Source organism: Candoia aspera, chromosome 3, assembly GCF_035149785.1.
Source record: "Candoia aspera isolate rCanAsp1 chromosome 3, rCanAsp1.hap2, whole genome shotgun sequence".
Lineage (NCBI taxonomy): Eukaryota > Metazoa > Chordata > Lepidosauria > Squamata > Boidae > Candoia > Candoia aspera.
In genome coordinates, this window is record NC_086155.1 from 97,153,008 (window position 1) to 97,170,061 (window position 17,054).

A 17,054-nucleotide genomic window follows, 5' to 3' on the forward strand; every position below is an offset into this window, starting at 1 on the left:
ATAACCATTCTTTAAATATTAGAATGCAAATATGTTACTGCTGCTATAATATATATCAGGATGAAAAACCAGTGGATCTTAGGCAAAAATTTCAAATCTGCACATGTCCAAGGAAAGCTTTGATTTGTTTACTTCCTAGAAAACAGCTGTCCAATTCTCCTGGGTCAGGAGACCCACAGCCCTTGTAATAGAAGAAAAGTCATGAAAGCCATTTAAAATATGGCAGGAAACAGGTTGTACATTCAGCATTGCAGAAAGAAATACTGCATGACATATCTTTATATTGGTATATTAAGTAATACCCTGGAGCTTTAAACTAAGCTTATGCAACCTGCTGGAGCTTTCCCACAAACCTATGTAAATCATACACTTTGACTTCAAATTTCATTATTCTGGTACTAACATTCCTCCATATAAAGGAAATATAAAAATCACAACTATTTATAAAGAAAGTAGAAGCATGTTTCAAATAAGCTGCGTTCCTTCTAACTGAATCAATGCCAAAAGACCTACAAGGTCACTTAGATCAGTGTCTGCTTACACAATTAGGTTATTCGATAAATTACAACTATAATTAGATCTTTGCAAATGTCTTACAAGCCACACATTTAGAATTAAAATTATGTGTAGCAACTCTTTCCAGGCTCAGCAACCTTTTTTATACTTGCCAGAAACTGTCAGTAGTATCTATAAATCAGTCAAGCATATTACATTATGTTGAACATCCCTCTCAAAAACGAGTCATAGTAATAATATTACGAACCATAATCTTTATTTTTTTCAGTTAAATAGGAAATGCAGTAAGAATCCTCTCAGAAAATAGACAAGAAAACTAATTTAGAATACATATTACCCAAGGTGAAAAGCCTTGGGTGGCACTGTAGAAATCTTTTTTTAGATATTTAAATATTCTTTAATAAAGATAATTTACAGAAAGATCAACACAGCCACAAATTCTTCCAAATACATGATTTTAATACAGCAGCTGTTGATCAACTGCTACTTCTGTAAAGAGCAGAAGAGTAACTACAGATCAGCATTTCCAAAGCAACCTCTTCCTCTCTAACTATGCCAGAATTTGATCATTATTCTGACATTATTCTAGGACTTTTCTAAAATTGTAGCTACATAAAGCAGGCATGCTGCTTCTACCAAATTACTTCCAACTGCATGAAAGGACTTCCATTTTTTTTAAAAAATATCCCTTCTCTATATACCTATCCATTCCATATCTGCTCCAAAAAGCCCCCAATTCTCCAGTGCAAATTTGCTGCAGACAGGAGAGCTGAAATAGTTGGGGGAAGTTTAACCAACAAGTCTTCCAATCAAACAAATATCACAAACCTGTATTATCACTTTTTAATTAGTATCAGATTCTAATATACATAACCTGCAGTGCAAAAGTATAGATAATCTGGGTTATTCTATCAGCATTACTAACTGGATTTTAGGAACTTTCCCCTCTTCTCCTGATGTGCTGTACCACAATTTCTATCATCTCCCATCCAGGTTGGGGAAAACTGAACAAAACAATTTCTCTAGCCTTTTTTTATCTTAAAAAAAAAATTGGCAAGCAATATGTCTGGAATTATGAAAATAATGTGAACAGCTATAGTAAGTATACAATGAGAATCTTTGGGTAAGAAGTAGACAGTCATCACAATCTTGATTACCAACTAGTTTATAAGATTATCAAGTTGAATTCATTAAGAGCATTTGGTTACAGAATGTATGCTACTACAAACGTGCACTATACATGCATTAGCTGAAGGTGGAGAAATAGTTCCCTCCAGATGTTACTAAATTATTATTCCTTGGCTAATGGTGAGGGAATCTGGGAAGTGCACTTTAACAATATAGGGAGGGGACACAGGTTCCCCATTCAGCACTACCATTTGTTTTTTCTCGATTTGCCAAGTCTATTAACAGGTGTTTTTCAAAGGCAAAGGGTATGTTCATTTGTCACAATACCCCATTAACCCTAACAAATTTGTCCGCAAGCACCACATGCTGAACGAAAAAGCAAGTGCAGCTGTTAAGCAATCTGTAACTTGGCTAGCCCAAACAACTGAAAGTTTTCCTCTTCATCAATTCTGCCAACCCTGCAGTACAGTAAACACTCTCCCTACAATAAAAGTTCTCCTGATCTTTCTGCTATGCCGTATGTCATATAGGGCTGCAGCAAAGACAAACTGCCCAAAGCAGGCAGAGTGATTTTGTACCAAGCAGGAAGTTTATGCATTGGGTTAAGAACCCTCCACTTGTAAACAGGAAATTCCCCTTCACACTATTGTCTCATATGACACAGATAGCCAAAATTCAGAAAGGCTTCCTGAATAGGAGGTTTGGTTTACAGGCCTGTAGGATAGGAAGAGAAGGAAGAACAACAACAGTCATGAAGCAGTCTTCTATATAAGCTGCCTCTTTTCTGCTCAATCCATCAATTTACTACTTTATAACTTTTTTTCCTTTGATTAAAAGATAATGTGTTGTTTACATGCACTTATTTTCTAGGGCAAAGATAAGCAATTTGCAGTTCAGCAACATCTGGAATGCCACAACTCCCAGCAGCCCCGACTAGAATGCCAAGAATGTTAGTTCAGCAATAGGTTATCTCTTTGCCAATGGCAGTGTGGGAAGAGCAACAATTTTGCAGCTGGTCTTAAATCTTGATTTGCCATCACTGCTGGTAGTGATGGTCCTTAGTATAAACTGCATTAGGACACAAGGGAATCAAGATAGATTGAGTGCTACTATATTACCTGCCCTAGGAACATGTAACCCCTATGCAAACCAGCCTGGTGGTAAAGGAGGAACAAAAGTATTTTATGGCCCTGCTTCTAACATCCATTCACTGAGCACAGAATTTGGGCAAGGAATCTCTGTGTTTGACCAGCTGTTCATGTACAGAGTCTACATAAATTAAAACAGCATGTAATCGGCTGTCTTGATCTCAGAGACTCTACGTTCAGGTAGACATGCTGACACAAAAAAACTACTCTGCAAATGTCAATAAAGGCAGATCAGCCATCTTATGTCAAGGCAGGGCTAGAAACGTGTCCCTACTTCTGTTTTACTGTGTAACTATGCTGTGTACAAGTAACATATGAGTAGGGCTAGTTTTATTAATAGCCCCTATTCTTGCTTCTTTTTGCCTTTTTGTCCTCTTGCTTCAGGAGATATGATAAATCACATTCTCTGTAAAGAATATCTGAAAATAGCCTTAGACTTGCTTGATGAAGCCTTCTACTCTCCATTGTCAGGAAATAAAACACAAACCAGTTTGACCAGTGTTTCTCAAACTTGGCAACTTTAAGATGTGTGGACTTCAACTCCCAGAATTCCTGAGCCAGCCATGCTGGTTGGGGAATTCTGGGAGTTGAAGTCCACACATCTTAAAGCTGCCAAGTTTGAGAAACACTGAGACCACAATGTAGACAAAATTGCTGATTTTTGCAAGACTTGTTTTGAAACAAAAATTTAAAAGGCTAAATATAACCATGAAGTCAATATCCATGGAAAGAATCTGGTTGTTCCCAAATATCCTAACATTTCTCAATACAAAATCTCTGCTAAAACAAGGAGAGCATCAAGTTGCCAGAGGTAATTGTGCTGTAAAGTAATAGGAACTAATGAGCAATGATAGAAGTAATATAACCTGTAGTGCACATGTGGCTCATTTTTCCTAGGCAGTACAGTAAGTTATTTAATCAAACAGTTGTTAACCGAAAACAGTGTAAAAAGATGAAGTCCTGTCTCATCCTTTGACTCCCTGTGACTAATACAATTCATTCTAGGAAAATTAAGTTTACAGTGATGGAATACCTTGTCATAGTTAAACTAATATAAAAAATTAAAAGCATTCACTATATTCCATATTTAATTTTAAAAAGCAATAGGAAGCCTTTTAGAATTTTGCACAACAGATGTAAACAATATATTCAGAAAGTAGAGTTTGCCACTGCCTGATTTTACATCCCTTTAAAAATGTTCAACATTCCAACTGGGGTATGAAACTTAGCCTTGAATTAGTGAAGTTCATTAATTCAATTGATAGATCCCAGTCAAATCTTCAGGAAGTTAATAGCTTTAGAAAAATGGGTGCTCATAGGTTTAGATCAAATCCAAAATGAAGTTTTGAATGACAATGGGTGTTCCTGTATCAAAACCGCAAATATCCAGCATCCCTCTGTCATCTGGGTCTGCAACAGTAAAGCCACTGGATGTCATTCCACAAACTATTAACTTGGATGGAATACCCATTCTCTAGAAACAAACAAAAAGAAAGAGAGAAACACTTTTTTCAGATTGCACCTGCAAAACAATGAATTGTTTATAAAAGCCAAGTCTTATAGACTTTATTACTGAAGTGCACAATCCATATTCTTGCTGTCTCCCTGAAAAGTGGGAAGGCTCACTTTCTCTCAGTATTTTGCCAGGATTTTTGATCCCAACTATCACTACTACAATTAGGGAGACCTGACTTTGGCAAATGGGGAAAATATACTGGCTTCCTTAAATGTATACTTTCTGTCTTATCTGTGGTAGTCCTTTTCTTTTTACTGCTCATTCCTTCTGCTTTGCCCCTGAATAGCTTTTACTGCCTCTGATGACAAGCACGGTTATGCTCATGGATCACTTATGTAAGCCCAGTATACTTCTAGATGGGATGACTGTAGTGCAGATCCCTAGAAAGCCACAAGTAGTGCTGATACAACACTAATATAAACAGGACTGAACTAGCATGCACTGAGCACAATATTGAAGAAATCACCTTATATATTCGTATTTAATTCTACTTTAGGATAATAATTATATTGTTTACTATCTCGGACACAGCCATTTCTGAAAATGATCTTCTGTTATATATAACATACATCTTGAGAAAGTTGGCAGCTACTTAAGAATGCAGGATTTTATAAAGGAACTTTTTAAAATCTTATTTTGCATTACATAAAGAGTACTTACCTCTCTATACTGCCTCAAAGCTGTGGCAGGGTGAACATCTCCAGCAAAAGTCTCGCTATCCACGAAGATAATAAAAACATCAACTGCTACACCTGTCTTTTGGGCCCACAGCACGGGAGAAGAACAATTGGTGGCACCCCTTGGAATCTATGGTAAGTAAGAAAACTATTAAGTTCCAAACAAGCCAGCAAATATTACATAGCTTTTTCACTTAGCAGTATTTCCACCAGGGAAATAGCAATAGGAATGTGAATCGAAGTTTACATTTAAGAGTTCAAGTTTTGTTGGTTGTCTATCATATTCTATATAATGAATGGTGGTTTCCCTGGGAAGTGATCAGATGCCACCTAAATTATTTTTGCCCATCAAACCAATGTCTCCTGTGACTTGCAATATCAGTTCACAGTTTCAGACAGAGACCTACACTGCTTGCACACTAAGCCTTTCCTCTGGAGATGCCAAAGTGATAGGCAAATGGAGATACATAGCAAAGCAGTTTTAAAGGCAACCCACACAACTACAGAAGCACCTGTTCCCAGAGGAAGGGAGGAAAGTCTTTTCTGGCCCGAGGAATAAGTTAGTGGCACCTGATTACAACACATGCCAGCAACACACCAAGGCCATTTTCATCTCCTACACATGCACAGACAAATCCACAATACCCACAGCATGTAAACAGACATACATACATATGTGTCTGTTCTATCCACACTGCAATGAGGCTTATTGCAGCATAAGATAGGGCAATTTTTATAGAAAGCTGCCCTGCACAAGATGGAAAGGACTAGTTTTGCCCAGCAGTAATTCCATCTCCATTCATATTCTTTCTTCTCTTAAAAAAAAAAAAGTTATTATCAAGAGACATCCTCCGCAAATCCAGTGCTAATTCCCATCTTCTTCTGCATCCACCCTCAAAACCTTATTCTTACCATTAAAGTTCTTCAATGACTTTGTTCTAATCTCTCGTATTTTTATTTCCTTCTATAAACCCATGCACACAATTTGATAATGAAATTCTACTTCCTCGAGCTGATAGACACACTCTGCTCTATTAAGTCAGTTCATTTAACTCTTTTACTCCTTATCCCTGTAACTCGCTATGCAATATAATATCTCTGTGCCTTAAAATAATATAATAATACCCAGCCTCAAGTACAAATCAAAAAGTATCTATGCTTATTACACCTCTTATTATAGTTATCCCTTTTCCATTTTCCTGTCTAATGAAGTTTAGGTACTGGATTCCTCAGGTCAGTTTGCTTTCCTTGTTTGGTATGGTATAAATATTATCATGTGCTATATACATGTGATAAAAGAGTCACTTGAAAATAAAATGCTTCTATGCAAATATTACTTGTCTAATAATTATTAAAATACTTTCCGTAATAAATACATTGTTACATCGTTAAGTATTCTCATATAAAATTACAGAATGACTTTAATAATATTAGATACCTCAGACATTTTCTGTAATACTTGTGGTAAAGTCATATCCTCAGTAACAGGACAAGGAACTACTTCATGGGAAAAAGCAACAATGTGGGAATCTTTTTCAGTGCGTGCAACAGCCTGGTGAAAACGAAATGAGCAAAAGTAAAAACAGAATGTTATTTTCCTGCTTTCTTAAGCTAAAAAACATTTCTCTACCTCAGGCTTTCTATAGTTTTCTAATGCTACATAGCTGTTTCCTCTTCTAATTCATCCCTCTTCTAACCCTCTACAACATCCTGGCCCTTTCTCCAGACTTTCCTAAGTCTTTATTTTCTTTGGATACAAGAGCTGGAAATCTGATTACCAAATCTTGCACAATGGTTCCTTCTTAACTTGTAGAACAGGTACCAAAGGGATGCATCATCTTGGACAAACATATGCAAGGGAGGCATTAACCACTGTAAAGATGCTTTGTTGCCAGTTCTAACTTGAGCAACAGGAAAGTTATATAGAGAAGTGGCATGACCAGACCAGGTAGGAAGGCATGGAATGAATGAAAGGTATCAACATGTCTCCAAATATTCTCCAGCAATAAGTCACTTGCCTGGAGAGGTTTGTTGCAGGTTTTGCTTCAAAACTATATTTCATATTCTGCTTTTATATTTTAAAATCATATTTATCAAATCATGAGGCAGACATCCTAGGTTTGATCAAATTACAATCTCTTCAGGCTTGGAAAGCCAGAACACCACCATCACATCCCAAAGTTTGGGACCAAAAAAATATCATAAAAATGTGATGTTTCTTACCATGCACATTGCTGCAGCAACTGTACTAGCACTCAGCACACTACCAAAAACCTTTTGCAACATAGAATCGCTAACATCAACTGCAAGCAAGAAACGCTTTTCCATTGGTTCTACTGTCTAAAGAAAGAGGCAAATGGGGGGGAAAAAGTCAAAACACATTTTTTTATCATTTTTAATGACTTTTCATAGCATGTGAGTGCTTTCTGAACCATCACTCAAAGAAACTACCAGTCAGTTATAAACAGAAATATAATACAGATATATGAGGAGAGGGCACTAAATGTTCCTCTCCACCACCATCTTTCCCCAAATGTATGTTATAGCTGAGGGAACCCAGCACAACATAATCTGTAGACTAAATCTCCGTGAGTCTTAGGGAAAAAAGGAGGACAACAGCCTAGACTGCTATGGACTGCTCATAAGAACTCTGAAAAGAAAAATCCTAGGAATATTTACCATCCTGCATTTAACCTTTATTACCAAAATCAGAACTTCCCTAAACAGAGATTGCTTAAATTGGAGACTTACTGAAAATAGTTAAATAAATATTCATAACCATTACCTTGAAGGACTTGTAAAATGAAGCATTTAGAGCTTCCAAGATGTCCTTGTCTGGTTGCCAGCGTATTTTTCCCCGATAACCACGTTCTCCTTTATAATTTTCTAGCGCAACCAAAATATGGAATGGGTGTATTCGAGCCTAAAGAAAGTGTTTTGGAAAACATACTCCAGAGGTTAATTTCTCTTTCTAGCTGTAATTTCTGTTAATCAAGTATGCTATAAGATCAGTGACTTCTATAATAGAAAATTATATGCCTTTAGGTATTCTAAAGAATGAAAGAATGAAATAAAACTTTAACATGTGTGCAAAGTATTATTGCTAGAATAACTGCTACAGTATCCCTTAGATTTTTTCTTCCTTCATCTAAATGAGATAAAAAGCCTTTTTAAGTTATTTATTCAATTGTTCATTTTGTTGGTTTTGAGATATTCAAATTTATGTAATGACCTCACAGATTTGGTCTGGGAATCCAAACAGTGCTGCTTCATATTCTTTGCTTTCCGTGAAATTATTTCTCAAGAAGAGAAATCCTTCCAATATGCAGTTCACAGCCAATGTTCCCCACAAAAGGTTAAATTTTTGTAGAGTAGTTTTTGTAGTTTTCACTTTTTCAGCAAAACAGTGATTTCCCCCATCTAAGCAGCAGAGAAAACATGCAAAAGAAAGATGACTGGATTTAAGAAGCTCCCTCATAAAAGGATGAATAGACAGGAAGATTACGAGCGTATTAAAAAATATTGTATGCTGCCCACCTTCCCTCATCAACTAGAGTTGCCAACTTCCTCTGAAATCAATCCCAAAGGTTCTCCACCCTTAACAAATCAATGTGGGAGAGGTCATTCTTCAATAAATAAGAGGGTCAAAATTAAAACTATTAATTAATAACTACTGATGCTATGGGTACAAATGGTGAGCAGGAGCGGGCCCCTATCCAGGGGGAAAAACGCACGGGTAGTTTAGAGGCTTTGAACTGTCATTCAAAGAAACCCAGAACAGAGCCACCTTGAGTTTGGGGGTTTATCTGTCTGGGTTTTCCCACGCTCCTTCAATTTGGTAGGATTTTCTGTCTACTATAGCAGTTAAATAAATGCTAGAGACATTATCCTCGTCTCAGAGTGGTCTTTGCTTAAACCAGGACAACTGATTACTTAATCCACTTAGTTTGGTGCAGTGGTTTAAGGCACCAGACTAGAAACTAGAAAACTGCAAGTTCTAGTCCTATCGTAGGTAGAAAGCCAGCTGGGGGATTTTGGGCCAGTAACTCTCATCCCTAGGAAGGCAAACCGCTTCTGAAAATCTTGCTAAGAAAACTGCAGGGACATGTCTAGGCAGTCACCAGGGGTGAAGAATGATTTGAAGGCACAAATGCATAGACACACAAAAAAAACACCTTAATTACCTATAAAATAAATCACCCCAGCAGTAAAATAGTAATAGCTTTATTTGTTAGGCACATAAAACTAGGCAAAATAGAGACACTGAATAAAATGCAAACTGATACAATAATATATTACAACTGAATTAAACTGAAAGGTCCATGACATATAATAACATTATCCTCTACCATACAAAGGAAGAAAGTCAATAAATAGTTATTCATGTTAAAGCAATTTCATAGGATCCTGTAAAAAAGAAGCTTTTTAGTGTTTTCTTAAATGATTGGAATCCAAGCATAATAGGCCTGGTAGGAGTCTATTCCAAACAACTAGAGGCAAGTAAGAAAAAGCTCTTAACCAGGAAGTGGCTATTCTAGTATGTGGTAGAAACAAGTAACTCTAGCCCAGTAAATTTGGTCAATTGCACAGATAAATGAGTCACCAGCAGATCTTTCAAATAACTAGATGTATACAGGGCACGATGTATCAACTCTATCAATTAGCACTATTATCTTTATTAAATTTCCAATCAATGTAACAATTGGCAATAAAAAGAGGTAAAGGCTAAATAAGGATGAATAGTACAGCATTCTTGACACAAATCAAAAGGCAGAATGAGATCTTGTGCAACCTAGCTAATAATCCATGTACGACACAACAACACATTTGGTGAACATATATTAAATGGAAGCAACAGACCTTAATAGTTTTTTTTCCCCTATAAATAGCTTTAAACATGATATATTATTTATTTTGACTCATGTTAAAATAGGTTCCTCAGTTAAAATTAACTGATCCACTGTGTATATGCATGTATACACAAACACACACACATATACACACATTATTTAATCTACAAACTTGCACCCACATATGTAACACACAAGTACAAAGTATATACCCAGAAAATAAGAAACTGTTCATGGGTATCTGGACTCAACAAGTTCAATATATGCATATTCTAGACCAGACCTTCTCACAGGAGATTCCACAGAATCTAAGGGTTTCACAAGAGATTGTGATTGATTTTTTTTTAATTTTTTTTCCAACTTTGCACACCATGCAATACTAGCACTCACAGTGGTTGGAATTTTTATACACAGGGCCTCAGCTGCTTATGGTTTTTAATAATTTTACAACTGTATTCAATATTGTCAATAAATTTTCATGGCACAGTATAAATAGCATTAATTATAATCAATTTACAATATTCGTTTTTTAAAAATCTACCAGGCCTACCTTTAGAAAAATTAAATCTGATTTTGTCTTAAGCCAGTTATTTAACAGAAATGTATTGTTTGCCTTGTAAGTTTTTAAAAATTATGAAAGGAGAAGAAAGAGATTAATTTCAACAAAGGTAAGTTAAACATAACTATATATTTTTTTTTCAAGTAGTGGGCTAAAAAGTCATTTTTAGTTTCAAACGGGGAAATAAACTATTCTTGCACAAACTCTTCATTAGCATTGTCAGAATCCACAATCAAAGAACTGGTAGAGCGTTTGATCGTGTTCTCTGCCAGTTTGAGCCAACGCCTGTCAAGCACCAGTGGGGGGGGGGGATTCAACGGGAGTGTGAAAGAATGTTGTTTGGTCTAATGATGGGATTCAAGGTCGTATGGACTGGAGACATCTGGAAGTGGAATGCCGGTCTGCTAGTGCAAAGGGGAAGGAATGTGGAGGGGGGTTCTGGCTTGCCTGTTTGCTTTTAATTAAGTAGGTTAGCAGGAAATTTTAGTTGTGGCTTTTTCCTCTATTCTGTACACATCTTCAATAAATCTGAATTCTGTATTCCAATGGATGCATGAGTCACACCATTATTGAGACAAGTGTGTCAGATTCTTACAAGCACCTGGTACAGTAGAAATTTGCTGTAAGACTTTTAGACTACTGGGATGAGTTTTTTTTAAAAAGTAGGATTTTTTTAAAGGAAAAACTGAAGTTTTCCCTGCCCACATTACTGACTTGCATTACAGTTAATGCCTTTGTGGTGGAGGGGGAACCAAACAAAAACAATAGACTAATCAATTGGTTAAAATAGATCCACAGGAAAAAAAAAATCAAAGAGCATTGAAAAGTATTATTGGGTTATTATATCTACAACTTACTGATCATGCTAATGTACTATGAGCTGTAAACATATAATGTTTATGCAGGGGTTCCCTGAGACCTGAAAATTATTTCAAGGATTCCTCCAGGGACTCTGTAACTCACTTTGTTCTGTTGTTCTTACAGGTAAGTATGCTCAGCCCCATCAGTATGCTATGGCCTCATGCTGTTATTTCCCTCCATGCATATGGGCTGAGTGATTGCAATGGGGAACCTCTCTAACCAGAGGGACTCTACACCAATCAATAATTCTAATTTTCCTGATTCCTCATCCTTGTCTTCATGAACAGTGGAGATTCTCCACTGTAGAATCTCATCCTCTACATCTGCAGGATTTACAAGCTCTCCTTGAAACAGCAGCAGCTTCTACACCTCTCCTGCTTTTTTCCAGGCCCTTGCTTTTATTATTTGTTCCTCCATTCATCTGCTTGCTTTTAACAGCAGCATGTTTCCAAAAACCTCAGTAAATGGATCATGATAGCCCCTTACAATTTATACATAACTATCTGATACTTTACCAACCTCTCAACATTTCATCTTTTTCCATGAAGAGCAATCCAAAACCGATTAACAATTTTAATCATGGATTAACCATTTCCTAATATTTTTTTTTTCACATAGGACAAGTATTTTCCTAACACTACTTAAAATAATCCTTAATCCTAATGATATGACAGAAGGGTTCTTGAAGCAGAAACAGTTAATCTTTCTCTCCTTTGACCATTCCCTTTGTAAGTTCAAGACCTAGCACATTAATAAATATCTGTCTTTTGAATATGCTGTAGTAGTTTTGTTTATTAGGCATTTATGCAATGATTTGTTACAATGAAGCTTAACTTTCAATACTGATTTTTATTGAAAGATCAACTAACAGAACATTGCTAGAATACAATGCACACAAGAACAATGCACCCCAAATCCTTACCTTTTTAAGAAGCTTTTCGTTTTTTAGCCTTTCACAAACCATTGCTACTTCTGGGCCTCCTGGTTCAAGAACAGAATTTGCTGTCATTTTTCCCAGGTTCTTCAATATTGCTGTTAAGGGCATGTTCTGTAGCAGTGCTTTCCATACCTTGTACAAAATGAAATTTGAGGATAAAGAAGAGAAAAGTCATGGTGTTTAAAGAAAAAGATGTACTCTGTGTAAATATGCATAACCGTATAAGAATCATGTAAATGTAAGAATACATGTAAAAATGGTTAAAAGTGCTATAAAAACAGAGGACTATTAAAGTGCAAAAAATAACATTAGGTAAAGGTAAAGGTTCCCGTTTAGTTGTGTCCGACACTAGGGGGCACTGCTCATCTCCGTTTCATGGCCGAAGAGCCAGCTTTGTCTGAAGACACTTCCGTGGTCATGTGGCCAGCATGACAGTCATGGAACACTGTTACCTTCTCACCAAATCTATTCACATTTGCATGCTTTCAAATTGCTAGGTTGGCAAGAGCTGGGGTGAGTACGGGAGCTCACTCTGTCACATGGCACTCAGGTCTCGAACTGCCAAACTTGCAAACTTCCAGTCGACAAGCCTGGCATCTTAACTGCTGAGCCACCACGCCCCCTTAACATTATGTAGTGTGATTCAAAGTATTAATGTTAATTTCCTTACCTCTTTAGATTTCAAATGACTTGTCAGGAGGTGCTCTCTAACTAAACTATACTCTTCTATCAAATGAATCACTTCCAGTTCATCCGTTGTATGCTTTACCCTTTCCACTGCTTCCAAATACTTCAACACTTTTTCAGCCTCAGCAGAAAGCCTGCTCTCTTTATATGCCTCTTGGACCTCTTTCCATCCCTTCATTACATACTTAATGACAATGGCCAGGCCTGTTGAAATAGAACAAGCTTTATTTGTAATTTAGAAAATATTTTTAAAAGAAATATGAACTCCAAAACAATTTGAAGTTATCAAATATTAGGCTGAAAAGTGTATTTATTTTGCATTTGATATTTTCTGGCATCTTAGCAAAACTAGCAATCTGTCTGTCTCTTTTACCTTGATATATAAATAGTGGAAGTTGGTGTAAAAGCAAAAGAACAAATAGCTTAACTATTTAATTAAATACATTCACATAAGCACAATGCCTTTTTCACAATTTATTCATTTGGCCCTCACTCTTTAGGATTGTTGGTCGTGGGCAGTCTTTCTGGTATAACTCTCAGTTAAAAAAAAAAATCAAGGAAAGGTAACAATGGTTTTATGCCACCTCCATATCGTCTGATAGATATCGAAGATCTTGTTTGATATAAACAACTAAACTGTCAGTTGGCCATCTTTAGCCATATTAGAATATGCAAAATTATTTAAAACACATGTACTACTTCTAGAAAAATCTCAAGGTTTTCATAAAAAAATAAGGTAAAAAATTAAAAACTCATCTATGAGTTTAAAAACTATTGAAGATTTTCTCTCCCATTCAACAGTGTAATGTAAAATAAAGCAGTACATTAATAGATGTACTTATTTTAAAAAGTGAAAGCTCTGTATTCTGTCCAACATTTAACACTGTTATACATCAGCTTACTTTTCTCCCCACAATTAAAATCATGGCTTAATTTACAGAATTACACTTGCATTTAGGTATATGATTTGTACAGATATACTGTATAATAACGTCTACAAAAATGCCCATGTCTATAATACCTAGGTTACTTCAGACGAAACTCCCTAGCTTTATGCAGGCATCCTTCTTTCTTCACTCCGCTCTCTCTTTTGTTCAAACACACAGACAATTACTTATTGCAAACCATCCTTGTTGAGTCAGAATGTCTGCAATTGTTGTTACCTTCATTTGCAGGCTTTAGATGTGATAACCTGAGAAGATCTTTATGACACCAGCCATTTTTCTTCTTGTATGCTGTCACTGCTAAAGCAATAGCCATGTCATTCTTTCCATTGTACCAAACTGCAACAGCTTTTCTCAGGGCACGGCCCCACATGCCACATTTCATGCCCTCCTTCAGATCCTTTTTAAACTGGATGAAAGTGAAGAGATGAGTTGGTATGTGACAAATTTCAGGGACAGCCGTATAAGCTGCTTGTTTGGTTTTTGCATCAGAACACTGGGAACAAATGGCAAGCGCAAATAATACTGGTTCCTGTTTTGCTGCTCTACCTTCCTGGCTGAACGTCTTTATTTCTTGTACTGCTTCATAACCTTTGCCATCTTCAATAAGCCTCAGAAGAGCATCTACGCTTTCATAGCTCAGTTTTTGTTCCTTGACATAGAAAGCACCTCCTTCAGAACCAAAACACAAGAAACGGCGCAGTCTAGTCATGTCTGTAACTTGCCACGTGCATCCACCTTCAGAATTTGATATCTGGCTTTCATTGCATGGTTGCATCTGACTTCCTCCTTCTTCCATTGTTTCTCAGTATAAAGAGGCCTCCTGAAGAAACACAACAAAATCATTTCATCTATTTATACCCCTGAATTACGGTGAGCTTTACTAAGACAGTTACTCAGTAAAAGCATTTCTTTCAAAACAAATTTGGCAATGTCTTATGAAAGATATACCCAATATTCAACAAAAACCTTGAGAATGAGAATCTATTACATACTAGATGCAGCAAGTATGAGAGATGATCACAATTTCTAGATAACTGTCCATTGACATGATTCTAAAACGCTAACCTAAATGATCCAATTGTCATTGGACAATGCTAGTGACTCAATTCTTGAATTTTTTCTTCAATCCCAGTGATGGTTTTTTCACCCAACAAGCCAATGGAATCAGTTGGTCAGGTATACTAATAAAAAAGCAGATATTGATTTTTTTTAAAAGGTAAAGTAACAGTCATAATTTCTTTTCTATCCTATGCTGGTCTATGTAATTAGAAGTTATTCCAACAATTAAAAGCATAATCACTGTACATGCATCCAGAGACCAAACTATTCTGGCAACTATATGAAATCCATATCTCCAATGTATTCCTAGTAACTGATTGAGATTTGAGATTTTCAAGTTGTCATTTATGGAAGTGATTTACTAATTTGATGTAATATCTTCCAATGTACTAAGAATCCTACAGTTACTTTTACTTTCTGAACTTAATATTTTGCCAATTTTACTTTTTTTCCTTACATTATGCATTATTTAAATATAATAATGGGCATGTTTATTTTACATTACATAGCAAGGATTCTGATTGTCAACATATAATTATTGCTTCAATTAACTCCAATGCAATACCCAATCTGAGATATGTTCTTAGAAAATATGCAACTTTCTGTTTTTAAAAATGTTGCATAAATGTGCTAATGAAATCCCACCCAAAATACATATTTTATCATTTGAAACTGAAATTAAAACCAGTTCCCTCACAGCACACTAAAAATATTTTGAATAGCAAAATTTTAGCATAATTCCTAAATTAAAGAGGCACTCTCTAGTCCAACAAAAATGTACTACTAACAGGTGTGCAATTTAAATAAGTTATTTAATTTGTTTTTTATAAAGTTTCTAACTAGTTTTCTCTGATAAAACAATACAATATTGGAAATACAATAAATTAAACATTTTCTTATTAAAAAATAAAACAGCTTAAAATCCTGTAACATAATTCAGAACCAACTAAATGCATTATGTGCCAACCATTCAGGGAGAAAACAGGTATGAGTGCAGCATTCAGCACACTGCAATTTTTCATTTGTACCCCACCCGTTTTCCAATTTGTTCAGAGTGCTGTATCTTTTTTTATTCAATGTTGTCTGCATAGTAATGCTGTCGAAGAGATTAAACAAAAGTAGTTGCTTATTGGATCCAGCTCAACACGTTCCATAGCTAAGCTCCAGTTCAAGTTTAATATTTTCTGCAGTGGTTTGGGCTGAAGAACCTTTTTGACAGTGAGACTGTTCAGACCAAAATCTACGCTATAATAAAGAATGCCTCTGAGCATATAAAGAATGCATGTTTCTACCCAATGTAATCAGGTAATTACAATATATTCACTTGGGGGATTATGGTATTGAACTTCTCACATAGCTACCGACGGAGCAGTCAAAGAATATTACATGCAATCAACTACCAACCTACTCAGATCTTCCAAGATCTCTTCAGAATCATTAGCCAGACAATATGTGCAGTTCTTTATTCATGCATACTACGGTATGCACATTCCTCACGACGCCAACTTGCACAGTGGCTTCCATTGCTATCCTTTATTAATGTTCAACTCCCATTTCCCCCCTATCAAGGGTGCCCCAGATGGAGGACTCTGGCGATCCCTGGGCTTACAACTGCTTCTTCCCACCCTCACCCTCCTATCTCTCAGTCAATAACCACTGCCTGGATTTCCTCGGCTTGTGCCACCGGGCCGGGAAAGAATGAGCGACTGACAAAGAGAGAAAGGCGGCTTGCTTCGTCGGCGCTCCCAGGCCCAGCCTGAGCTATTCCTGGAGCGCAGGAGGGCGATTCCACGTCCGAGGGAGGCGGCCTCACTGCCGGGAGCCTAAAGCAGATTGGGCAGCATTCCCTGCACGCGCAAGCCGTACCTCTGTGCAACTGGGGCAGCCTCAGCGGCTTTCAGGAGCTCAAGGAAAGGATCCGTTTCTCCTCAAGAATCCTCCCCAGTCACTCCTCCCCAACCCGCCAAGGCTGCCTGACAACTTCCCTCACGCAGCACAAACAAGAGGGAGAGCCGGATGGAGCAGCGGGGCTAGTTACCGTCGCCTTCGCACAGATGACGGGTATCCCAAAGACCCGGATGCACTGCCCCCCCTCCCCGCAACCCGCATCTGTCTCGCGGCGTTATCCCTCAGGTCTCGCGGGCACAGAGAGCCTCAAAGGTGCCAGTC

At 36.9% G+C, this 17,054-nt stretch overlaps 1 protein-coding gene across 1 annotated transcript; it reads right to left on the bottom strand.

Annotated features, from left to right (window-relative positions):
• Nucleotides 1-750: 750 nt before the first annotated feature.
• On the bottom strand, nucleotides 751-16,889 carry RO60 (Ro60, Y RNA binding protein). The gene is made up of 9 exons (XM_063298403.1): nucleotides 16,752-16,889; nucleotides 14,043-14,646; nucleotides 12,863-13,083; nucleotides 12,178-12,324; nucleotides 7,771-7,908; nucleotides 7,209-7,325; nucleotides 6,424-6,537; nucleotides 4,969-5,115; nucleotides 751-4,266 (listed from the first exon to the last, which is right to left on the bottom strand). The coding sequence occupies exons 2-9, from the start codon at nucleotides 14,620-14,622 to the stop codon at nucleotides 4,114-4,116; spliced, it is 1,617 nt and encodes a 538-aa protein (XP_063154473.1). The 5' UTR covers nucleotides 14,623-14,646; nucleotides 16,752-16,889; the 3' UTR covers nucleotides 751-4,113.
• Nucleotides 16,890-17,054: the final 165 nt, after the last annotated feature.